Source organism: Phalaenopsis equestris, unplaced genomic scaffold, assembly GCF_001263595.1.
Source record: "Phalaenopsis equestris unplaced genomic scaffold, ASM126359v1 Scaffold000237, whole genome shotgun sequence".
Taxonomy (NCBI): Eukaryota; Viridiplantae; Streptophyta; class Magnoliopsida; order Asparagales; family Orchidaceae; genus Phalaenopsis; species Phalaenopsis equestris.
In genome coordinates, this window is record NW_018164679.1 from 715,405 (window position 1) to 742,003 (window position 26,599).

A 26,599-nucleotide genomic window follows, 5' to 3' on the forward strand; every position below is an offset into this window, starting at 1 on the left:
TATATAATGATATAATTATAAGTCTAAGATGCTATGCAAGTAAATATCTAAATTTAAGTGTTAGATATGTAAATACATAAGGATTATGTGGTATGCACACAAATCCCCCCAAAGAAAAAATTGATCCCAACAATATCAATTTATTCAATTTATTCAATGTCTAAGGTCTCACCAACCAAAACGTCATTTCAACAAATTGTCTCCAAAATTAGCAAAAACATGAATAAACAAAATTCTTTATGTTTATTTGGAACAAGAAAAGCAAGCGCTGCATAAGCAACCAGATTATAAAATTCCATTGCTCCAACAAATGTAATTTACAAAAAAGGAGAAATAACAACAAAGACCCCAAAGTTTACAAACAAATTCTCCATTGCCTGCTTTTTGCTTATAGCACATTCTTATGAGAGAGCTGGAGATCAACAAAGAAAAGAAAGAAAGAATGTACAGCACTCAGAACAGCAGAACAGACTACATTCAACTATAACAGCTTCATAATAAGAAATTATTAACTGCGAATGAACTATAACAGCTTCATAACAAAGAAAGAATTATTTCTCCTTCATACAAGCTTTTCGAAGCACTTTCCAGCTCCCTGTCACGAAAATACCGAGTGAACGACCCAAAAATGAGTTAATACCCGATGGGTGTAGCTCCATAACATTGAGTTAAAAATGTCGCTTTGGCTCTTTTCCATCTATCTATATCTCGCTCTAGAAACTCAACGAGTAACACGAAAGAAGCACCTTCGAAGCGAAAATCTATGGCTTTTGATGATTATGAGCTCCAGATGGACTAGGGAGATTGCGCGAACCCATGCTTGCAGTTCTGAGAAGGCGACGGAATTCGGATAAACTGATCTTTCCATCCTTGTCAATGTCTGCCTCTTCTAATAGTGGATCAATGGAACCTTTTAGTCCTGTATGCTGCAGAGAAACAAAATTCATCTGATAAACAAAAATAAATAGGTAAATTTACATACGTAGCTCACAATTGTCATGTATTTAAATACTAACACCTAAACTTCAATATTTACATACATAGTAATTTGGTGCTTTGAAACCGTATATAAAAAGGTGGATTTCACATCAAAAGTAGCACTATTACAACCTTTTGAAACTGATATCCACCTTTTCATAAGTTTTCCGCAGTAATTGTTGTGGATACAATAATTGTTGTGGATACAACAAATTTTCTTGTTTTTTAGGTGTCAGATATAAAAATGCATAAGAGTTAAGTGCTATGTATGTAAATGCTCCAAATAAATAATAAAATCTTCCTTGTATAAGATTTTAAACCTGAAATACACAACAATTAATGTGGAAAAAATTTAGGTTAGGATACCTTGATCTGCTTCCTATTATCTATTATATTTAAATGGAGTAAAAGTACAAAATACTCTCCAAGTATTAAGAAGTGTCCAATTTAGTCCCAGAATTTTAAAATACACTAATTTAGTCTCAGACTACTAAAAGTTGCTCCAAATTGATCTCAGATTATATTTTCCGTTAAATTTAATGGTGAACTGCATGAATTGAAGGGAATTTTCGCCTTTCATATAATTATTTAAAATTTACGTGGTTTATCTATAAATCCCTTTTTTATTTAATTTTAAAAAAATTTATAATTTTTAATTTGCATTAATTAATCTCTTCACATCAGTCATAACCTTTTTTTCAAATGAAAAATTTTTAAATAATCAATAATTATGCAATTAGAGCTTACTCAATCTAATATTATATGAATTACTCGATTTCAAATAAATTTTTTAGTTTAATATTGTCTATTAGAGAATGTATTTTAGAATAGTTAGAACTTGACAAACTAATGAATTAATTGATTTTACATTTAAAATATTATTGATGTGAATGATAAAATTAAGTGACTGATAGCAAACCACTTATATTTTTACACAAATATTCTCAGAATACACACACACACAAATATATATATATATAGATGAAAATGACCTTCAATTCATGCAGGGCACCATTAACTTTAAGGAAAAATATGATCTAGGACCAATTTGAAACAACTATTAATAATCCGGGACTAAATTGAACATTCTAAAACTTTTGGACTAAATTTAATAGTTGTTAATAGACAAAATGATCTAGGAAGTGTTAAATCAAAGGTAGCATCAATTTTTAACTATTAAAAAGTGAAATCAGAATTTAGTGGTATGTATGTAAATTTTCCGAAAAAATATTAAAATCATTTGTTGTAAAATCTATGATAAAATTAGAAAACATTAAACTGTTTTTTACTTATAATCAGAGAATAATTATCATAGACAGTTGAAGAAAAATTCCCCTAATACATATGATGATTTTACATATGAAATTTAAATTTATGAAGATGTTTGCAGTGTAAAATACGACAGAAAAAAAAAAAGACGCTACTTTTTTTTTGAGGTATTTCATGCGACTTCTTATATGTTTCCACCACTACAGAATACATTCAATCCCAAGTGTTAATTTTGAAGCAAATTAGATCAGGATATGCTGAACCTTCTTTAGGGGCATTTACATACATAGCACCCAATTCCGACGCATTTACATATCTAATACCAAAATTTTGCTTTAGACATTTAAACCACCCAAATCTTTCATATCAAATAAAAAATACCATCAATTTAACTTTTAAAAAGTGAAATACACATTTTCATATATAGATAAGGTGGTAAGTATGTAACAATTGAAGTTTTAAGTGTTAGATATGTAAATACATAAGGGTTGAGTTCCTAATAGAGATCTTTAAGAAAATTAAAGGATCAAGATTTTTGTGCCATTCTAAAATGAAACTATATAAAACAAGATTAATAAGTTCCAGGTTAAAAGATACCATTCTGAGTTCCTCAGGAGTAATATATCCATCTCTGTCTACATCAAATTTATCAAAAGCAGCTTTAGAGCGCATATTCCACCTGTCAGAGTCATGTTCTTCTAACTGATGAACATGCAAAGCTGCTGCAACAAATTCAGAGAAATCCACCAATCCATCTGTGTTGCTATCGATCTGATCCAAAGTTTTACTCAGTTTTAGAGAAAAAATAAATATAAAATAATATCACCACAAGAAAGAAACAAGCATGAAACTACCACCCAATTCTTATGTATTTACAGATCTAACATCTAAACAATATTTTGTACATATATAACACCCAAAGCTTTTATATCACATCAAAAATACCATTATTTTAACTTTCACAAAGTGTAATACACCATTTCATGCAGAAGGTAACATGCATCATATATGTAAAAATTGAACTTTAGGTGTTAGATATGTAAATAAATAAGAAATAAGTGGTATGTACGTAAAACTTCCTAAAAGGAAAAAAAAATAAATTGCAAGCATCAATGTGAAAGCTTGTACTCAAATGAAACGATATAACCATGAAGCACATGCTTTTTTGTGTTTTTCATGATTACCATAGACACAACTGGTATTTTCATGGATATATAAGCATGTTCTTCATGAACAAATATTCTATAATTAGGGTTGTATAGAAGGAAAGTGTCAAAATGATCCCCTCACTCTTTGTCGGGTGGTCATTTTAGTCCCAGAGTTTATAAAAATGTCAATTTAGTCAATGTGAAAGCTTGTACTCAAATGAAACTATATAACCATGAAGCACATGCTTTTTTGTGTTTGCCATGATTACTATAGACACAACTGGTATTTTCATGGATATATAAGCATGTTCTTCATGAACAAATATTCTATAACTAGGGTGAAGGGAGTTGTATAGAAGAAAAGTGTCAAAATGATCTCCTCACTCTTTGTCGGGGTCATTTTAGTCCCAAAGTTTATAAAAATGACAATTTAGTACAGGACTCTTTTAATGAGTCAAAATAGTCCTCCTTGGATACTATTACAAGCAATATTAAAAGAGTCTAGGGACTAATTTGACACATTTATACTCTAGGACTAAAATGACCCATGTAAGAAGTCAAGGGACTATCTTGCCACTTTACTCGGTTGTATGGCATCTCTCTCTCTCTCTCTCTCTAGACACACATACGCCATGCGCGAACACACGCAAGGAACCTGTGCATCTATCCACATTTAAGACCTTAAAAAGATGATACTAAATTGATATTCACTCACATGTAAAAGTAAACTCATAAATGTGCTCAACTACTATGTAAAGGTGTGTGACTTTAGATAGAATTCTTACGTCAAACAAAAAGCTAAGAAAGTCCACATAAATAAAAAAATGTCCCATATCCAAAAAAAATATAGGTTAATGAATCAATCCGTGATAGAAGGAATGGACAACGACAACTTACAGCTTGAAGAATCTCTAAAGCACGTGAATCTTTCATTCTCCATGGAAGATCTTTTGCAAGAGCCTACAGAGAGATTAACAGAACTCAGCCAATAACCCAAACAATAGGAGGAATTCAAGTATGGTGAGAGTGAAATAGAAAAAAGTAAAAAAATTTTAAAAAAATAGATGACTTCACATTTACAGAAATAACCAAAAACAGCATTTTAAATGCAATGGTTCGCCCACAAGAATTTGATAATATAATAAGCATCTAAAAGGTGATAAATAACCAGCCCCAAGTTTAAATCTTGAACAAGAAATAATAAAATTAAATCAAATTTGAAGGTAAGGACCATTTCAAAAGCTCATATATAGTCAAATAAAATATAATAGGAAGATTTACATACATTCCACTCAATTCTTATGTATTTACATATCTAACACTTAAACTTTAATTTTTACATACATATACCACCTTACTTATGCAAGAAAAGATGTATTTCACTTTTTTTAAAATTACAATGGTGATATTTTTTATATGATATAAAAAATTTGGGTGGTATAAATGTAAGTAAAATGAATCTGTTACATATGTAAATACAAAGTAATTGGGTTGTATGCATGCAAATGCCCCAACGAAATGTCATTCGCAGCATCTCAAATTGTATGATAAGGCTTACTTGTCTCATTTCTTCTAGACTTATAGCGCCATTTTTATCAACATCTATTGCATCAAACTGGTCTCGTAAGTCGGCAAGTTCATTTTCATTTAGCGTGCTTGCTAGAGCCTGTTTAAATCATGAGTAAAGAATCCTCAGAATTTATAAAGCTTAATATGTGCAATAATGATGACAATTTGTTACCCTTAGAGCAAACTGCTTTAAACGGCTGTATTTTACAAATCGCCGCATATTAGATAAAACAGAAATATCCAAAGGAATTTCCTTTGCATCTCCCCCTTCTCTCACCCATGGGTGTGCTGCATTCAAAAAGAAATAAAGAAATAGTATAATTCAGAATTGCCATGTAAAGGAGGTTGAACTCTTGAAATTGCTAATTATAAACAAGAACAAAAAAAAAATGCTATGAGAAAAAAATTAGAACCACATAATCAGTGAGATTTGTCAGAGAAATGCCAACATATATCTGGTATTATTAAGAGCTTGTTTGGATTAAGGCCTTTTTTGGAACCATTTTTACCTATTTTATTCTTTTTTTTTTTTAAACATACTTGTTTAGCATGTTTTTTCATGTTATTATTTTTTATTTTCAAAAAACAGATTAACATATTTTTAAAAACACTAAAAAAAACTTAGGTATTTTGAATACTTTAAAAATAATCATATTTTAATCAAATAGTAAAACATGTTTTGTTTCAAATCAAAATGTAAACAAAAGAAAACAAAATAAAAAAATAAAAACCAAAGTGAACCCAAAAAACTCATTTGGATTTAGGGGCATTTGGGGTTACTTTCATTTTATGTTTTTCATTTATTATTTTTGTTTTAATTTTTTATATTTTGATTTAAATTAAAACATGTTTGATTAAAGAAATTATTTTTAAAAACACGCAAAATATTTGAAATGTGTTTTGAGTTTTTTAAAAATAAATTGATTTATTTTTAAAATGAAAAATAAAAATAAATAAAACTTATACCAATCAAACATGTTTTCAAAAACAAAAGCAAAAATATAAACATAAAAAGGAAACAAAAGTGACGCCAAAGAGGCCCTTATTCATGAACTTTCTTGAAGGTCAGAATGTCCTATAGAATCGATAATTTCCAAAAAATGGAAACGTACATAAAGCTTGGGCGGCGGTCAATCTAGCATGAGGATCTTTTACGAGCAACTTTTGAACAAAATCTTTTGCACTGGCGCTTATGTTAGGCCAGGGCTTCCTTTTAAAATCAGGTTTGTTTTTCAAAACCTGAAAACAAAACAGAAAAGAAGTATTCTCATTGTCATGAATAATATATAAAATATTAGCATTATTAGTATCAAGTACGACTTAGCTTATGTTAGGCCAGGGCTTCCTTTTAAAATCAGGTTTGTTTTTCAAAACCTGAAAACAAAACAGAAAAGAAGTATTCTCATTGTCATGAATAATATATAAAATATTAGCATTATTAGTATCAAGTACGACTTAGAAAATACTGAAATAAAGAAGAGAAAATTAAACATTCATCTCCATCTTCATGAAATTTGCAAATTATGGGATAACCATGGGAACAAGAAGGAAAATATTCAATGGAGCATAAGCAATGAATTACGGATGTAAAAGCCGTTTTCATTACAGCACGAAAATTCATCAGCTAAGATTAGTTGATGTTCCAGAGTATCAAGCCAAAACCCAAAAGTGAATTTTAAGATTATTTTGAGGCTGTTTGGTTCCCTGAATTTGCGGTGTAAAGTAAATGAGATGCAAAGATTTTCAAATTTTCAACTTTGGTTGACTGAAAACGGAATACAATGTAAAATACTGAAATAAAGAAGAGAAAATTAAACTTTCATCTCCATCTTCATGAAATTTGCAAATTATGGGATAACCATGGGAACAAGAAGGAAAATATTCAATGGAGCATAAGCAATGAATTACGGATGTAAAAGCCGTTTTCATTACAGCACGAAAATTCATCAGCTAAGATTAGTTGATGTTCCAGAGTATCAAGCCAAAACCCAAAAGTGAATTTTAAGATTATTTTGAGGCTGTTTGGTTCCCTGAATTTGCGGTGTAAAGTAAATGAGATGCAAAGATTTTCAAATTTTCAACTTTGGTTGACTGAAAACAGAATACAATGTAAAATACTGAAATAAAGAAGAGAAAATTAAACATTCATCTCCATCTTCATGAAATTTGCAAATTATGGGATAACCATGGGAACAAGAAGGAAAATATTCAATGGAGCATAAGCAATGAATTACGGATGTAAAAGCCGTTTTCATTACAGCACGAAAATTCATCAGCTAAGATTAGTTGATGTTCCAGAGTATCAAGCCAAAACCCAAAAGTGAATTTTAAGATTATTTTGAGGCTGTTTGGTTCCCTGAATTTGTGGTGTAAAGTAAATGAGATGCAAAGATTTTCAAATTTTCAACTTTGGTTGACTGAAAACGGAATACAATGTAAAATACTGAAATAAAGAAGAGAAAATTAAACATTCATCTCCATCTTCATGAAATTTGCAAATTATGGGATAACCATGGGAACAAGAAGGAAAATATTCAATGGAGCATAAGCAATGAATTACGGATGTAAAAGCCGTTTTCATTACAGCACGAAAATTCATCAGCTAAGATTAGTTGATGTTCCAGAGTATCAAGCCAAAACCCAAAAGTGAATTTTAAGATTATTTTGAGGCTGTTTGGTTCCCTGAATTTGTGGTGTAAAGTAAATGAGATGCAAAGATTTTCAAATTTTCAACTTTGGTTGACTGAAAACGGAATACAATGTAAAATTTTGATGAATTTGATATTCAACCGAAAGTTCAAAACTTGTGTGCCATGAATTTATTAGATTTGATTTTCAAATACACTGTAAACTATAGCTTGTTGTAGTCGCCTTCATCGTTGAGCATGTTTTATATTGATTTTATTTTTCTTCAATCCAAAAATAAAAAAAATAAACTCTTGTGTACTTTACACCAAAGCAACAAATTCAAAGTATTTAAAATATACTACATTCTATAATTTTTTTACCCTGCATTCATTCCTTTTCCAAAAAGCCCCCCCGGAAGTTAAATTTTCAAAAGTTCTGAGAATTAAGATATCAGAAAGGAAAAGTAAGCTTGAAGGTCGCTTTGCGAGATTAGGAACCGTCACAACATTTGCGGCGATAAAATATTGAGAAAATCATTACCATTAAAAATATGTAACATAAAGGAATTTATAATAGATAATTGACCTGGACAAAGAGAAATGCAATGGAATATATGAATAGCATAATAGAGAGAAGAGGCGCAGAAAATTGAGAAGTAAATGAGTCGTTCTTCTACTCCATATCAGTAATTTACTACAAGAAATTGTATGATACAGAAATTTATAACAGAGGAAGCATTGAAAATGATATTCTGCTGTCACTGATTAATTGTATTTTTAAGAGATTTATTTGGCAAACAAAAATATACTTGTTCGAAGCTGTTCAAGCATGCTTTTGATAGTTTCTGATCATTTTTGTGCTTTAAAGTTATTTATTTAAAAATGAAGATTTACATACATTCCACTCAATGCATTTACATATCTAACAAAAAAACTCCAATTTTTACATACATGTCGCCTTACATGTATACATGAAAATATGCACGCATTTCAATTTTAAAAAGTTAAAATAGTGGTATTTTTATGTGAAATGAAATATTTAGGAGGTATAAATGTAAAAAATAAATTTAGGTTACATACGTACATACATAGGAATTGGTTGGTATGTAAGTAGACTTAGCCAATCATGGAAAATGACTCGAACATAAAATTTTGTATAGCATAACAGAAGTACAACAAAAATGTTGTCAACATTTACCTCCTTGAAAATCCCATCCTCAGTTCTATCCCAAAATGGGCGACGCCCACATAACAAAATGTAAGTGATGACTCCTATACTCCAAACATCCGATTCGGGTCCGGATTTGCGTTTCAGTACCTCAGGAGCAACATAGTAAGCGCTACCGACAATGTCATGAAATCTCTTTCCTGCAAAATGCCAGTTCTCAAGGATAAATTAAGTATTCTTCAAGCATCTTAATAGTCATAAGGAAGTGTTACATATAAACCACTCAATTCCAATGTGTTTACATATCTAACACCAAAAATTCAATTTTTAAATGCATGCCAACATATCTATGCATGAAAAGGTGTATTCCACCTTTTAAAAAATAAAATAGTAGCATTTCTGTTGTGATATGAAAGTTTGGTTGGTATACATGTAAAAAATATAGTTTAGGTTTCAAGATATGTAAATACATAGGAATTGAGTGGTATGTATGTAAATGCCCCTAATCATAAACATACTATAGTTCAAAAGAAATTAATATAAACCTGGCTTTATAAAATCTGAGAGGCCAAAGTCGGTAGCCTTAAGAGGAGAGTCCTCTTTGGTTGATTTCAAAAGAAAGTTCTGCGTGAAAAACAGAAGATGCTAGAATGTTAACCAAAATTTATTGGGAAATTTACATACATAGCACACAAGACTTATGCATTTATATATCTAACACGTAAACTTCCATATTTACAAGAACTTTGGTGTTTTAAACCTATGCATGAAAAGGGATATTTGACTTTTGAAAAGTGATGATAGTGCAATTTTTTTATGTGGTATTAAAAATTTGAGTGTTGTGTGTTTGAATATGTGCTGAAAACAAATTTTGGGAAAAAAGTTATGTTTTTTTTCATTATTCACATGTAAGGTAGATATATAGGGAAACCGGTCCCTCTTAATTTACAAACTTACCAAATATATTTACTCTAAATTTGGAAAGTAAATAATTTTGAAATAAACATGAATGGGAATAGAATAAAACTAATCAAAGAGTTTCTAAAATTGTCTCCAATTAGACTCTCCAAGATCTAGGAGGTGGTTGGCCGACCCAACTTCCTGGTATTCCACACTCCCCCTGAAGCCGGGTCATAGATATTGTAGAGACCAAGTTTGGTATTGAACTCAGAGAAGTTGCTTAAAGGAAGAGCTTTGGTGAGGACATCAACAATTTGTTGGTTGGTGAGGATGTAGCTTAGTTGTATAATTCCATGATTAACTTTTTCAAAGATAATGCGTCTATCAATTTTAATGGGTTAGGTCATGTCATGATGCATGAGATTTTTGGCAATACTAATGGTTGTTTGACTGTCACAAAACATTTATGAAAAATTTAGATACATAGAACCCAATTTTATGTATTTACTAATCTCACACCAAAACTTTGATTTTTACATGGTAAGCAACCTAAACTATGTATGAAAAGGTGCATTACACTATGTCCACATTTTCATATATGGGGAAATATGCTTACCATGTAAAAATCAAAATTTGGGTATAAGATAAGTAAATACATAAGAAATGGGGGCAATGTATGTAAATTCCCCAATATTTATATTTCCCTAATAGAGGTACAACGAAATTCCCTTAACAATTTCTGAATCAATATCCCTTCACAGCAATTTCTGAATCCATATCCCTTCACAGATTCCCAAGATGAGTGTCTTATACTCTGATTATGAACTGCTTCTAGAAATAACAACTTATTTTTTACTTCTCCATGTAACCGGATTCATACATAGGAGCAATAACCTATGGTGGACTTTCTGTTAGTAAGTTCACCAGCCCAGCTTGCGCCATTGTAAACTTCTACCTCTTTGTTTTTTTTATTTTCTAAAAAATTAATCCATAACCTAGAGTTTTCTAGAGAAACCTCAGAATCATGTACACCAACTCTAAATGCTCTTCACTTGGGTTATTCATGTGTTGGCTCACAATACTGACAAAGTAGGCAATATATGGCCTAGTATGTGACAGGTATACAAGTTTACCTACCAATCATTGGTATATTTCCTTATCAACAAGTATACTTTCTTCTCCCTTGTTAGACTTCTTGTTGTGATCTATTAAAATATCAACAGGTTTGCATCCAATCATCCATGTTTTCTTTAGTAGATCTAGAATGTATTTCCTCACTGATAAAACAATACCTTTTCTTGGACCTTGTTATCTCTATACCTAGAAAATATCTCATGCTTCTTAGGTCTTTGATTTCAAACTCAGTGACAAGCACTTCTTCGGTTTTAAGAATTTATTTTACATCATCACCAGTAAGAATCATATCATCCAAATATATGATCAGTGCAACAAGCATCCCTGAGTGTGTTTCATGAACAGGGTATGATCAACTTGAATTTGAAAATATCCATTAGATCTCCTAGTTTTAGCAAATCTTTCAAATCACACCCTTGGTGATTGTTTAAGATCATATAGAGACTTCCTGAGTTTGCATACTAGGCGTTAGAATCATTCTGACGTCTTGGTGATATCTACATGTAAACTATATCTTCCAGATCCCTATTCAAAAAGATAGTTTTTATGTCAAGTTGATGAAGCTTCTATTCCTTGTTAACTACTACTACTGAAAGGAGAACTATAATAGTATTCAGTTTGGTAACTGGTGCGAAAATCCCCAGATAGCCGATCTCATAAGCTTGAGCAAATTCTTTTGCAAAAGCATGGTTTTGGATCTCTCAATACCTCATCAACTTTGTATTTGATGTTGAACACTCATTTGCATCCAACTGAGTTCTTATCCTGAGAGAGTTTAGTAAGAATCCACGTGTCATTATGATTTAGTGCTAGAATCTCCTCTTCAATTGTTTTCCTCCATTCTGGATTTTCCAGAGCTTAAGGAATGAATTTCATGAATCTGCACACTGTCAAGATTAGATCCAAATGCTCTATAAGCTAAAATGGTTTCTCATAAGTTATATACTCCTAAATTGGGTAGATCTCAATTCAAAAAGATATTTTATGTCAAGTTGATGAAGCTTCCATTCCTCGTTAACTACTACTGAAAGGAGAACTATAATAGTGTTCAGTTTGGCAACTGACACGAAAAATCTCTTGATAGTCGATCTCATAGGCTTGAGCAAATTCTTTTGCAAAAGTCCGGTTTTGGATCTCTCAATACCACATCAACTTTGTATATTCGATGTTGAACACCCATTTGCATCCAACTGACTTCTTATCCTGAGAGAGTTAGTAAGAATCCACGTGTCATTATAATTTTGTGCTAGAATCTCCTCTTCACATGTTTTCCTCCATTATGGATTTTCATGAGCTTAATGAATGAATTTCATGAATCTGCACACTATCAAGATTAGATCCAAACGCTCTATAAGCAAAGAATAGTTTCTCATAAGCTATATACTCCTGAATTAGGTATCTAGTATAACTTTCCTTGCCATTAGCACCAAAAGAGGATGCAAATAACTCATAATTACTAAACTCCTCACCCAAGATTTCAGGTAAACACAAACTCGGATTTTAGTTTGAGCAGTTTTAACTTTGCAAGTTGTCTCCATCTACTCAATGTTTCTCTTCCTCATTGTGTACACACGAAGTTCTTTGTCATGGACTTCAGATTGGGTTGGTTGGACATCCTCAATCAGGATAAGAGGACTGGGAGGGTTAGATGGAAGAGGATCAGGTTGTGAGCCCCTGTAGGTTTCATCAAGTGTTCCATAATTGATGGTCATTTGCATTGTCCTCCTGAACATCATATTAGGGATAATATGAATGATTTTCAAAAATATAACATCCATGGAGTTGTAATATTTTCTGGTAACAGATGAGTAAAACATATACTCCTTTTTGTTTGAGGCATACCCAAGATAAATATTTGATAGATTTAGGGTCAAGGTTTGTGCGATTTGGGAAATATATGTGAATAATGAATACACACCAAAAATTTTTAAGTGGTATAGTAAAGAGAATGCTTTAGTGTGAGGATAAGTATCCATCAAAATAATAAGTTGTGTTTTGAGTTTAAATATTGGATCAGTCATTCAATTGATAAGATATGTTGTAGTAAGAACTGTTGCCCACCAAAAATATTTTGAAATTCGATGAAAAATCATAATTGAGCAAGATACCTCAAGAAGATGTCTGTTCTTTCTCTCAGTTATCCCATTTTATTGTGGGATACCAATATTTGAACTCACATGGATGATTCCATTTTTTGAAAGATAGGGTCCAAGGATGGAGTTGAAATATTCATTTGCATTATCAATTTTGATGGTCTAAAATTTGCATTAAAATTGAGTTTGAATCATGTCATGGAAGGTTTAGAAGATTTTACTTGTTTTATAATTCTCTTTCATTATGAATACTCAAGTAATTCTAATATGATCGTCAATAAATGAGAAACCGTCTAGCTCCACTTAGGATTTTCACCTTTAAATGTCCCAAATGTCACTGTGGATAATGAAAAAAAGTGTGAGGGTTTGTACTAGATCATACTTTTAATGTGTTCGGTAAGTTGGCCAATCTCACATTGATAAGAATTAGATTTTTTTAATTTAAAAACAATTGAGGATACAACTTTGCAACATCATTGAAATTAAGATGACCAAGGCAACAATGTCATAACATGACCTATTTTTCGATAAACATAGATTCAACACACTCAAATTTGAGAGAAAAATAGAGATGAGATCATTTGTATGTTTGAAGATAGACTCTTCTTGAATGGGTATAAGCCTTGATGTATTTCAACACTGTTAATTACCTTTCCCGAATCCATCACCTGAAATTCATAAAACTTTTCAAGAAATTTAGTTATACATTTCATATCATAAGTAAGTTTATTGATTAAAGTTAGATTACAGTCCAACTGTAGAACATATAAAATAGATGAAATAGTAATATCATCAGAAAATTTCATATCTCCTTTTCTAATAATTTTTTTTGTGTGATTCATCTGCAAGTCTAATAGATCAAGATATAGAAGTCTCTCAACGGTTGACTAGAACATTGATATCTCCACTCATATATGATCAGGTGATCCAATGTATGAAACTTTCTTTACTGGCAAGATGCGAGAATGATATATTACCTTGGTGTGTCATAAGACTGGTGGTGCGTTGTTCTGAATTGCTCCCAAGAAGGGTATTAAAAACACCAAGTTGTTTCATAATGAGCAGATCGATAGACGCTTCGGATGTGGTAGCAACGTTAGCTTTGTTTTTTTGATCTTTCCTTCCATATCCAGGTTTCCAATCTGCAAGCTTTCCATGGAGTTTCCAACACTTATCTTTGATATAACCAAATTTCTTATAATAGTCACACGTGGGATGATTCTTCTTAAGCTTTGCATGATAGGAAAAATTATTGGTGTACAGGGTCAAGTTTTCAGTAATTGGTTAACCCCGATTTTCAATCAACATTAGTTTCTTTCTGCTCTCTTTGCTCTTGAATTCAACAAAAGCTTCATGTGTAGATGAAAGCGGTTTTCTTCCAATAATCTTTCATCTCACTTCATCCAGTTCCTTAGTCCGACTACAAATTTGACAGTCCTCATCTTCTCAATGATGGACTTAACATCATGGCATCATATGGTTTCCAAAACATATCTCAATTACAACTAATTGTATCCAATACTATCTTAAGGTATTACAGCATTGGGAGACGCTTAGCTCTCCTTGACAAAGAGCGTGAAGTTTGGTTTCAATCTCAAATAATTTGTAGTATTCTTGGTGCTGGAATATGTTATTTCTTGCAACCTCCCACAATTATTTGACAGTTTTGAAGAGTAAAAAATTTTCCCCCACTTCGATGATCATTGAGTTGACTAGTCATGACACAATCATATGGTCTTAAATCTTCCATGTGTAGATCGACTACTGCGGGAAAGGAGCATGTTGTTCCTGTTGTTGCTGTTGAGAACTTAGGAGGTTTATCGATAAGGGCCTGCAATAGGGATGCTTCACGCTGCAGGGAGAATTTGGTAGCAATAGCTGAACAGAGAAGGTTTCCGCATGAAGAATACTGTGGGGGAGCGCCTGCAGTAGAGAGAATGTAGGTTGCAGGGACGATTCCGACGGCACAAGTGAATAGAGAAGGATCTACAAGAAGAGTATTGGCTGCAGGGAAGACCAGGTGTGGGCTTGCAACTTATAGAAAGTGTTGTATGTTAGAAAAAGGAGATTTATGGCGAGCCTGTAAACTGACAGAAGAGAATGAAGGGGTTTCAACAGTAGGAAAGTTAAGATTTTATTCAGGTTTCTGATACCATGTTGAGAACAATCATTTGGAGGAAATTTTTTTTTTTCATTATTCACATGTAAGTTATAAACTTATCAAATATGTCTAATTTATATTTGGAAAGGAAATAATTCTGAAACAAACATAAAGAAACAAAAATAGAAAGAGAATAAAAATAAACAAAGGGTCTCTAGAGTTGTTTCCAATTAGATTTCCCAAGATTTATGTTCTGGCTTCTCACAATATGAAATTATAGGCGTAAGATATAAAAAATAAGAATTGTGTGGTATATGTAAATGTCCCTAATTTATTTTCAGCCAGAATCTTCAAGTTCCAGACTCTCACCTCGGGTTTCATGTCCCGATGTACTAAACCATGTAGATGACACTCTGCTGCAACTTTGAGCATCTGTCTTACCACAACAGCAGCGTCTTTCTCCGTGTACCTGCTATCCTTCCTGAAAAGAATGTAGACTGAACATCAAAATTTCTACTTAAAATCATCAAGGGGCATTTACATACATACCACTTAATTCTTATGTATTTACATATCAAACATCTAAAGATCACTTCTTTTTTACATTTATACCACTCAAATGATTCGTATCATATCAAAAATATGACTAGTTTAACTTTTAAAAAGCGAAATGCATCTTTTCATGCATAGGTAAGGTGACATATATGTAAAAACTGAAGTTTTAAGTGTTAGATATGAAAATACATAAGAAATGAGTGGTATGTATGTAAACCTTCCGGTCATCAATCATGTAGAAATTATTTTGAAGGCCCTTGTTTGGAATTCAGCATTGGGATCACTTTTATTTTTGTTGTTACTTATATTTTAAAAATGTGTTTATTTACTGCACTTTTTACATGTTTTTAATTTTTTGTTAAAAAAAAACCTATTTTTAAAAACACTCAATATATCAAAAAATTATTTTGGGTATTTTTAAAAACAACTAAACATGTTATAACATACAAAACATATTTTATTTCAAGTAAAAAAATAAACAAAATAAAATAAAAATAAAAAATAAAAGATAAAATATCAAAAGTGATCCTGAAGAGCACTGAAATGAATATATTATAGCATACAACAAGGAAGAAACATACTTGGCTAATATCCGGTCAAGTAGTTCGCCACCCTCGCATAATCTGTTTTAAGAACACGATAACTATGTCAAGCCGGATCTTAAAGAAAATCATTTGAATGTAGGTTGCACGGACGATTCCAACCAAAAAGCTGAGGTAGAACTTAGACTTTAATCATGGATGCTTAAATGATCTTGTAACCAAGACAATTAACAGTTACTACCCTTAAAAAGATTTGATAAAAGTGAAAAATGTCAAAATAGTCCTTTCACTCTTTGTAGTGGGTCATTTTAATTCTAGAGTCTACAAAAGTGTCAATTTAGTCTCATAATCTTTTAATATGAGTTGAAACTTAAAAATATCTAGAGACTAGTTTGACACATTTAAAGACTCTGTGACTAAAATGACCCATGTCAATAGTCAAGAGTGTTATTTTGGCAATTTACTCTTTGATAAAATAAAATATTATATAATGGAATGCCTTAAGTAGATTGAATGCCAAAACAGATGGCTCAAAATTAGACAATGTATCACAATAAATTGGATATTTCCCCAGAAAGCAGATCATGAAGTTCAGACCTGTCAGATTAATATATAATACTAATAGATTTTACGGGGACAAAACATTTCTAAGCTTTTGTTATTAGTGACTAGAAAATTTAAGGAAATGTGTTATACAGTGCCAACAATCACATAAGGAAAGGTATTTTCTTATGAAACACTTGTACGGGAAATGTGTTATACAGTGCCAACAATCACATAAGGTATTTTCTTATGAAACACTTGTACCGAAGCTTCAGAAAAGCACGTAAAGATTATAAATGATCATATAGAGTATGAAAAAAATCATCAATTGAAAAATATTTATTCCAATTTAAAAGACAGTATTTCAATGAAAATACTTTAAACACTAAATTGTTCTCGTTACAATGATAAAATATACTGTCTAAACAGTTTAAAATATGCACAAAAGCCTAAACAGGTGATAATCAACTAAGAAAAGAGGCAGTTACAGACATATCACATAATTCTTATGTATTTACATATCTCACACCTAAACATTCATATTTACACACATAGCACTCAATTCTTTAATATCACATCGCACTACTACAATTTTTAAAAAAGTAAAATCCACCTTTTCATGCATAGAATTAAAGAACTAAAGTGCTCTGTATGTAAATATATAAAAATTGAGTGCTACGTATGTAAATTTCCCCCAAGAAAAACAAAGAACAAGAAATGAAAAGCTTTTAATTATCAAAGAATCTATTTTTACCAGTTAAAGATAGCCAAGAAAACTTACTCCATAACAATATATACATAATCATCATCTTCAAATGAGTTATAGAAGTGGACTACATTCTCATGGCCTTTCAGGGCTTGGAGTATCTTCACTTCACGCTTTACATCCTCAACGGCAATCGGATGAATCATCTGTGGTACAAACAAAACCCTAAATGCATTATTTATCACCAAAATACGAAGTAATCACAGATGAAAATTAATCTATATATATATAGATACATACACACATTAATTTTCATCTGTGATTTTAATCAGAAGGAAAAAAATGACCTCCAATGATATATACATGTTAAGGTTGTTTTTTTCTTGTCTCATCAAAGCTTCAAGGATAGTACAATTTCAATATTTCAATAACTAAGTACAGGAGATCGCCTTCTTTAGTAAGTCTATCAAGAATAACAAATGCTATACCTTATAAGAATACTTTGTCTTATAATAATTTTGTCTTATCAATATTTCAATAACAGTCTAAAATACTTTGTCTTATCAATTTTCATGAGCAAGAATAATTAGAACTTTGATTGAAATCTCTGATAACATAACATTCTTTAGTAAATGCAGCCAATTATGAAATCCAAATTAAGTGCAAAATGGGTGCTTAAAATGCTTCAGGCCCTCTTTGATCCGGAAGAATCTGATTGAAACAATGTTTATGTTTTGGATTTAAATTTCAATTTTGCTCCATTTGTGGAGTTAGTTTTAAGAGGATAAGATTGTTCCAAATAGTGGAGTTAGGGGAAGAGTTATTTATAATTTGATGGAGTTATTTTAGGAAAAGAGAAGGCTCTATACTTTCATACCAATTATGATTCAAAATTGGAATGAAGGGTTTTAGTGAACCTCCTCTAAATTGAAATATTAATGATCTTAAGTTAAAGTGATCCATCTTTAAATCTAGATCAAGATGTTTTAATTGTTTTATGCAAAACTAAATATGTAGGCTAGATCTGGTGCTCCAATTCCAAACAATGATTTAATACTAAGAGTTCGTCATCTAACACTCCTATTAGTGGTTCTAGATGTTATGAGCAAAGGCTTTAAAGATAAACTTTGATTCTACATACTCATTGATAATTAAGCGAATGAATGTTCTACTTCAATACCAATTATAATCCAAAAGTGGAATGAAGGGTTTTAGTGAACCTCATACACTAAATATATTGTAGTTACAACGAAGATTTCATAAGTAGAATGCACTTTGAACTGGATCAAGCGATGTTTCCCCCCTTTAAGGGGGCAATATACTCTCAGATCCTTCATGGACCTTAATTGCAGATGATGCAGTTCGCCATTCCGGTGAAATAGGGGAAAAAAAATCTGATAATTAGTTTCAAAAAAGAGTAGCCAAATAAATTTCCCAAACTTGTCCAGGAGATGAAAAATCAATGCCGGAGACAAGATCTAAACAAATTTTCATTGCCATCAAAATATAAAGACACGTAAAGGTCAAACCAAAGATCAAATGAATCGCAGAAAGAGGAAGAACCAATATGTTCGAATTACCTTAGCCTTCTCGATCCTCTTGACCGCTACTCTATCTCCATTGGCCCTGTTAGTCGCGACGAAGGTATACCCAAATTGGCCATGACCTAAGAGCTTCCCAATCGCATAACGGCTATCAAAATCCTTCGCGTAACCGAAATCCGTCCTCTTCCCATAGGGCACGATTCCGCTTAGCCTCTTCTTATGCCCGGCACCGGTCACCTTCTCCCTCTCCCTCTCCCTCTCCCTCTCCCTCCCCTTCCCCTCCTGCTCGTGCGGATTATCATCAGATAACTCGGGCTGTTTCTGAGGATGCTGGCTATGCTCGTCGGTTCCCTGTCCAGCATTCGTAGGAGGAAGAGCCAACTGGCCGATGCCGGCGTTGCCGGCGCCAACTGTTGCCTTGCCGGCAGTCGAAAAACAGGAGCCCATCCTCTGCCACCCCAGAACTCGGGAAGTGAGAGACTATCATCAATCTATATATGGGATGGCGATGAAAGCAGCCTCGAGAGAGAATCCAACTGCGAAGGTTTGTGGAAGGCAGTATGGGGATCGGTCAAAAAAGAGTGTTGAGAGGGAGAGATTTCGAAGGCAGCCCCTCGGCTCTCTCTCTCTCTCTCTCTCAAATTAGAAGTATAAAATTAAATAATAATTTACAGCAGCGAAGGACGGCGAGGAAGAAGCGTTCGGCGTCCCGCTGAAATTTTCTATCTATAATTTTGCTAATTTTTTTTGGTGGAAATTAAACCAGTTAATAGTAGGGATGTAAACGAGCCAAACACGAGGGATCCCGGGCTCAGCTCATGTTCAGCTCATTTATATTTCGAGCTCAAAAAGTGTCTTCGTGGTCGGCTCGTTTGATTAGCAAGCCGAACACGAGTCGTTCAAGAATAAAGAATTATTTTGACAACATTAATCACGTGATCATAAAATGTTTGAGTTAAAATTTAAAATATTATTTGAATCTAATTTAATAATTTTTATTCCCTTTTTTTAATTAATATTTTTAATTGATTATAAATCTTTTTAGCCTTTTAGTCAATGAATTTTTTTAAAAATACTGCTTAAATATAAATCACAATGCCTTTAAATAAATTTAAAATTATTACAATATTAATTATCTATATATTTCTTAATTTTCTCTTTTAATATATAATAAATTCATTTAATGTAGCCAAAAGTGTGAAAAAAAAATATTACATCAATACTACGCATGTAGAAGTAACGTGCGTAGCCAATAAAATCACGCCACGACACCCCGCGCGACATGAAAAAAAAAAACGGCGCAGTAACACGGAGAATATTCCCCCTTGTGTTATTGGTGTGTTATTGCGTGTTATTCATGTGTTATTGATGTGTTATTGTGTTATTATAACATCAATAATATTCTCAGGGCACAATAACACATGAATAACTCACAATAACACCTGAATAACACGGGAATATTCCCGAAGGAGAAAAAAGCGGCACAGTAACACGGGGGAATATTCTCCTCCGTGTTATTCATGTCTTATTAAGTGTTATTCATGTGTTATTATAATATTCCCATGACACAATAACACATGAATAAAACGGGAGGGGGGGGGGAATATCCCTGTGTTACTGCGCCGTTTTTTTTCTCTGTCGTGCGGGACGTTGTGACGCAGTTTCATTGGCTACACACGTTACTTTACGTGCGTAGTACTGATGTAATATTTTTTCGTGAAAAAATTTGTGTAAAAATATTCTTGTGAATAAATATTTGAATCAAACTATTATCTTTAAATTTGTTTGGGATAAAATTAATATATAAATAAATTAATTATGTATATATTTATAATTGTGTTAAGATAAATCTAAAAATTTTAATTATCTTAATTAAATTTTAATCAGAATATAGCCATCAATTTTTTTTTTTTATTGACAATGTTCGCAACTTATTCGGGTTAAGGGTTAAAAAATAAACAAAAGTCATAATAGAGACATTTACATACATACCACACAATTTATATGTATTCATATATCTAACTCACTCGAGCTTTAATATCACATTAGAACATTCAAATCCTTGTCTTAACATACAAAAATATAGCTTCATTAAACTTTTAGCAGTCAAATGTAAATTTTTATAATTAACAGATGTTATGATTAAAAATTTTAAATTTTAAGGGTTATATATGTAAAAACATACAATTTGTGTGGTACATAAGTAAATTTCCCAAATTAAAAAAAAAATAGAAATGACGGTGAGGGAGTTGAGCGAGTGTCCCCACGCGGATGGTTGACCAAGTATGCTCCAACCCACGCACGCTTTACAGGCCATAGTACCGTTCTTAGCAGATTCATAAAATTAAATTTTATGTGCAAATAATTGAAGTTCAAGTCTACATGTAAAATTACTTTTATCTATTTCAATGTACATAAAAAATGTATGAACATGAGTCTTGAAGACACATAAAAGCTAATAAAGAGTACGACGAGGTAAGATGGAACACACATAGAACCATTTGAGAATCCGTCCTCACCCGCCTGACATATTTCACCTGGGAAATATCTTACTCAATATCGGATTAGAGTGAATTGGCTGGCCTTGGATTAGAGTGAATTGGCAGGCACAAGGCCAACCGACCCATTTTTCAGCTGACAACCTTCCGGCCCAAAGCCTCCTGAACCTTCTCTTAGGAGGACAACCCTCCACCCTAAGGGCGCCTAGAGTGCTAGCAGGACAGTGCTTATTTCTAGGACCCTGGCGCTATATAATGTAAAATGTTCATATTACTTTTTATTATGCTTACTTCTTAGGAGTGCAGACGTCATCCACCAGTTCTCATTCATATAAATAAGGGAGTCATTTCACGAATAAAGGTTGCGTTATTTAACTCTTCAAGGCTGCACTCTTGTTATCTCTATCACTCTCTCATTTCCTTTCGTGTTTTTTATCTTAGGTGTGTCTCTTGGATAATTTTTTAATCAACATCTTAAAAGGTGTGGTGAGCATAGAGTCATGTCATCGACAAGAACAGGAGCACAATGATCAAAAAGAAAGGAGATTTCTCAAAGAGACCTCGCCAATGTGGGAGAAACAAGAAAAGTGGTAGAGGAGCTCGTGCAAATAGGAATGAAAGAGATGAGGAGCCAGTTAATGGAATTTGTGTCGGGCCAGATTGCTGAAGTCCTAAAGGTCGTTTTAGCTTTAAGGGAAAGTCAAGCTCCCATGGAACAAAATCCACCCCCCTAGCCCCCCGAGGAAATGACATTGACGCCCAACGACATAAGATTGAATCACGGTCCTGAGAGGACTGAAGACTCGCAATATCAAGATAGTGTTGGATTTGTGCAAGTGGATAGGCAACGAGTTGGGCGCACTGAAGCCCTGCATCAACGGAAGACTCTTTTCTCCCACCAATTCATGAGGGTTGAGCGCCTGAGTAAGTTCAAATTACCGACCTTGGAGGCTTACAAGTGTCAGTCGGACCCCAACGACCAAATCACTTCATTTGAGTAGGTCATGTGCTTGCTCAAAGTCGCAGACATGTTCAAGTGTCGTTTGTTTTTCACCACTTTAAGGTCTTCAGCCTTAAAGTGGTTCCACTCGCTTCCAATTGGGAGAATCATTAATTTCTCTGATTTTAAGAGATTGTTCTTGGTGCAGTTTGCAAATGCCAAGAAACCAAGCATGAGCATGTAGTCCTTATGACATCTCAATCAAGGACCACAGGAGAGCTTATGCTCATTCTTTTTGCACTTCCAAAGGGTGATGTTGGAGGTGAATTACCTCTGAATGGATGTGGTCCACAATGCCTTGAAGTAAAACATGAGGTCCGAGAGGTTTTCATAGACCTCAGTCTGCATGAACCCCAAAACCTGGCTTAGCTATTCGAAATGGCCAACAAACACATTTTCATTGAGGAGTTCACCTTTAAGTGAGAACTGTAATAATGTCCGACCAAGAATAGGGCTCCCCCGAGCAGTAGATTAAAGCCAAAGAAGGACCACAGACTACCCTATTAGGGGGTAATACAAAGATGACAAATCCTCTTGCGACAATAGATGGTCTGGTCGATACAACTAGCAGGGAGGTCATGTGAGAAATCATGATCCGTGTTCAACTTGGTACTATGAGAGCTCAACACAACATTATGAGCGACTGTATAGTGCGTTCGAGGGTCTACGGGGTACCCCGTTAAAGGTATCAATGGTGGAGGTTGTAGACACTATCCAAGACAAGGAATATTTCAAGGAGGCCACACCAATGAGAAACGGAGCTTTCTTAGGATTCAAGGAAATATCGTAAGTATCACCGGGATCATGACCACAATACAGAGGAATGAAGGCACCTATGGAATCTCATCGAGGAGTTGTTCAAGACAGGAAATCTGAAGCAGTTAGTGGCCTAAAGACCTGATACACCTAAAATATATATTATTTTTAGACACATTTTTATACCTATTTTTGAGATATTGAGCTTTAATTGAAGGTATTTGTGTGTTTTTTCTTTAGGTACAAGTAAAAAGGTGAAAAATGCTTTAAGGAGTGAAAAATGATTAAATTTGGAGCAAAAAATGCAAAAAATGGTGTAAAAGTGTTTTGGCGCCTAAGCGCCAGATCCGGCGCTTAAGCACCGGTGAAATAGAGAAGGCTGCACCTAAGAGCCAGAGGTCCCATGCTTAAGCGTCATGGGTAGTAATTTGACGGGTTAATTCATTTTATCGAATTTTGAAGGGACATTTGAGGCACCTATTGGCTAAGAGGGCGGTTATGACTATTAGAAACAAAAATATCGTTAAAAAACTTGTGAAAGGAGGCATCCCTTGGAAAATATATCTAATCAAAACACATTTTGAAGAGATACCAAGGCACCTCTTGAAAAATTATAAAAGAAGGAAGTTGAGAGAAAAATGTGGAGAGTCCTGAGAAGTTCTTCAAATTGTTTGTGGAGAAAATTTTGGAGAGATTTTTCAGGCGCCACAAATTTAATTTATCCTTTTTCGTTTTTAGTTTTATTGTGAGAGTTAAGAGTGTTTTAAGAGAGAAGAGATTCAAAGGAACTTCAAGAGTTTGGTGGAGGATTTGAGATAAGTTTTTTATCTTTATTTTTAAACTACTTTTGGTTTTAATCGAGACTTCTTGTTGGTTTGACGATGATTTCTACTTTTAAACTAAAGTGTCGTTTTATTTTCTCCATGGATACTGAGTAGTTTTATTTATCTTTCTTCTTAAAATGACAAGTAATTAAAGTGTTGGATGGAAGTTGTGGAGAGTTAATCTTTAATGTCGGAAGAAGTTGTCATGATTTAATTCCATGTACTTCATTTACTTCTTGATCTAACCCATCTAGATGTTAAAATTTGTTGTGATAACATGTAAGAACCGGGATGATATTGTCTCAGTCAAAAATTAGAAAGAATCACATGAGGTTGTATGAATGATAATGTAATTCATATGATTTAGTGCAAATAAATAAAAAAATAATCTTTGAAGGGTGTAGAGTTAGAGGATTTTAGAGTAACAGACTAAAACCCCAACTTGGTTTATTGTTTTAGGTTCTGATATGAGATGTTAGCCCCCAGACGGAGGGAATCGAGGGAACTCTAGAGTGAGAGCTGGTATCTTCCCTGTCAACCGGTCTTCATAACTATTCAAACTTTAAATCAGCCAAGATTCTTTATGACATCTCTAGTAAGGGTAAAGAATAATATTGCTTCTATTTGACACAAAAAAAAATTGAATACCAAACTTTAAATCAGCCAAGATTCTTTATGACATCTATTTGACACAAAAAAATATATATTGCTTCTATTTGACACAAAAAAACTTATTACTGATTCATGATTGAATTTCTACTTATTACTGATTCATGATTAGGAGAAATATATTTCATATTCAGTGTTTTTCTTTTACATAAACTCAAGTTATATTTAGAAGTTGTTTCTGTTTTGTCAAAATATCAAAAATACAAAAAAGAATTTAATTTTAATTATTGTAAAAAATATATATAGTTTAAGCAATTATTTTTTTTAATAGAAAGTTTGTTATTTAGAAGCGCATATTGTGAACACTCCATGTGGGTTCGATATTCGGGGTTTAATCAAAAAATTCTATATTACTTGATCACGATACGTATATTTGCATAGTATCTCAATATATATATTAAAGAGTTAAATTCTTATTTTCTTCAGGATCAAGCTTTTGGTCCTGTTGCAAAGTATGAAAGATAAGTGAAGAATATAATTGCATACATTGTTATATTATTGCATATAAAAAATCGAGATCAGGACCCCTGAGTCAGAGGCATGTGAAAGCCCTGACAATAGAAGCTCCAGCAAAGCCCATCCAGACGAATGTAGTCCACATTGTCGAGATAGTCTCGTTCATTTTTGGAGGAATATAGTCCTCCTGGTGAACCTCCCATTAGGGTTCCATGACTGAAGAATTGTGTAACCACACATCTGTGTAAAGGAGAGAAAGTTGTCCTCTTATTACGTTTACTGACATGGACCTGCCCCATAGGGGAAACCCCTACAAAAATGCTATCATTGTAATAGGGATAATAAGCAGCTTCTAGGTTAGAAGCATCTTCATAGACACAAACAACTCTATGAATACCTTCTTTAAGTTAGTGTTTGACAAGTTCAATCTTCGAATCGATCAATTGGTAGCATCGACAAGCCCTCTATACTGATTTTTTGGGAAAGAAGAAGGAATCCTTGGGCATTATGCCGCTAGTGCTCACTTGGGGGGGAAGGAGAGAAACTATTTACTGAAATGGAGGACTTCCTAATAGTAGACTCACCTCCCAACTACAATGTTATCTCCAGTCATCCACTTTTGAATCCTTTTAATGTCATAGTATTTAAATGCCTTGTTGTGGTTAAGTTTCTAGAAGATAGAAAAGTGATTACTATCTGTAGAGACCTGGAGTAGTCCCAGTCTATTATCTATAGGCAGTAAGAAGTGTGGAACATGAGTCATTGGACTTGTAAAATTGGAGGGAAGGGGATCTCAAGTCCAGCGAAGCCAGCCTAAAAAATTTCTGTCGTTAATAAAGAGCCTAGTAAATCTTTCTTAATATATGAAAACATTGATGCAAGACACACATAGAGCTATTGATCCAAACTCTTTGGGAGCATTGTTATGTCTTTGCATGTTTCACTGCAAAGATACCAATCACATCCTTCAGGGAGTGGAGGTCAGATACTCGATTATAGAGAAACTAACCCTTGCTTTAATTATATTGGTTAGTAGGTTAAGGCCCTGCTTTCAAACTCATCTCATCCTATAGATCACAGACCACCCATTAAAGATAGTGCTTACCTGATTAGAACATTCTAGCTGATTACTCAAATGGATGGTAGAGTTGAGAGAATATAATACACGTACATTCCTCGTATGGCTATCAAATCACCTGTAGTAGCAAATTTTTTGGTGAATTTTTTGGAGTCGGAGAGGACATGTGAAGAAGACTCTGGAGATCAACAAGAGTGGTTTTTATATGTAGATTATGCTTCGAACCAACCAAGAGCAAAATTGGGGCTAGCTCTAAGAAATCCTTCCGGGGAAAATTTTTATAACTTGATAGTGGTGGAATTTGAGGTAACAAATAACCAAGCTAAGTATAAGGCCCTGATTATCAGATTAAATCCCGCCTACGATATGGGCATCTGATCCTTAGTTGTGAAGTCAAATTCACAATTAGCAATCAATCAAATAAAGAAAGAATTCAAGGCT

At 33.1% G+C, this 26,599-nt stretch overlaps 1 protein-coding gene across 1 annotated transcript; it reads right to left on the reverse strand.

Annotated features, from left to right (window-relative positions):
• Nucleotides 1-269: 269 nt before the first annotated feature.
• Nucleotides 270-19,457, reverse strand: LOC110023939 (calcium-dependent protein kinase 18-like). The gene is made up of 12 exons (XM_020723600.1): nt 18,914-19,457; nt 17,409-17,539; nt 16,124-16,165; nt 15,357-15,468; nt 9,305-9,383; nt 8,790-8,959; nt 6,077-6,203; nt 5,137-5,252; nt 4,954-5,061; nt 4,293-4,355; nt 2,845-3,018; nt 270-926 (listed from the first exon to the last, which is right to left on the reverse strand). The coding sequence occupies exons 1-12, from the start codon at nt 19,322-19,324 to the stop codon at nt 762-764; spliced, it is 1,698 nt and encodes a 565-aa protein (XP_020579259.1). The 5' UTR covers nt 19,325-19,457; the 3' UTR covers nt 270-761.
• Between the last annotated feature and the right edge of the window lie 7,142 nt (nt 19,458-26,599).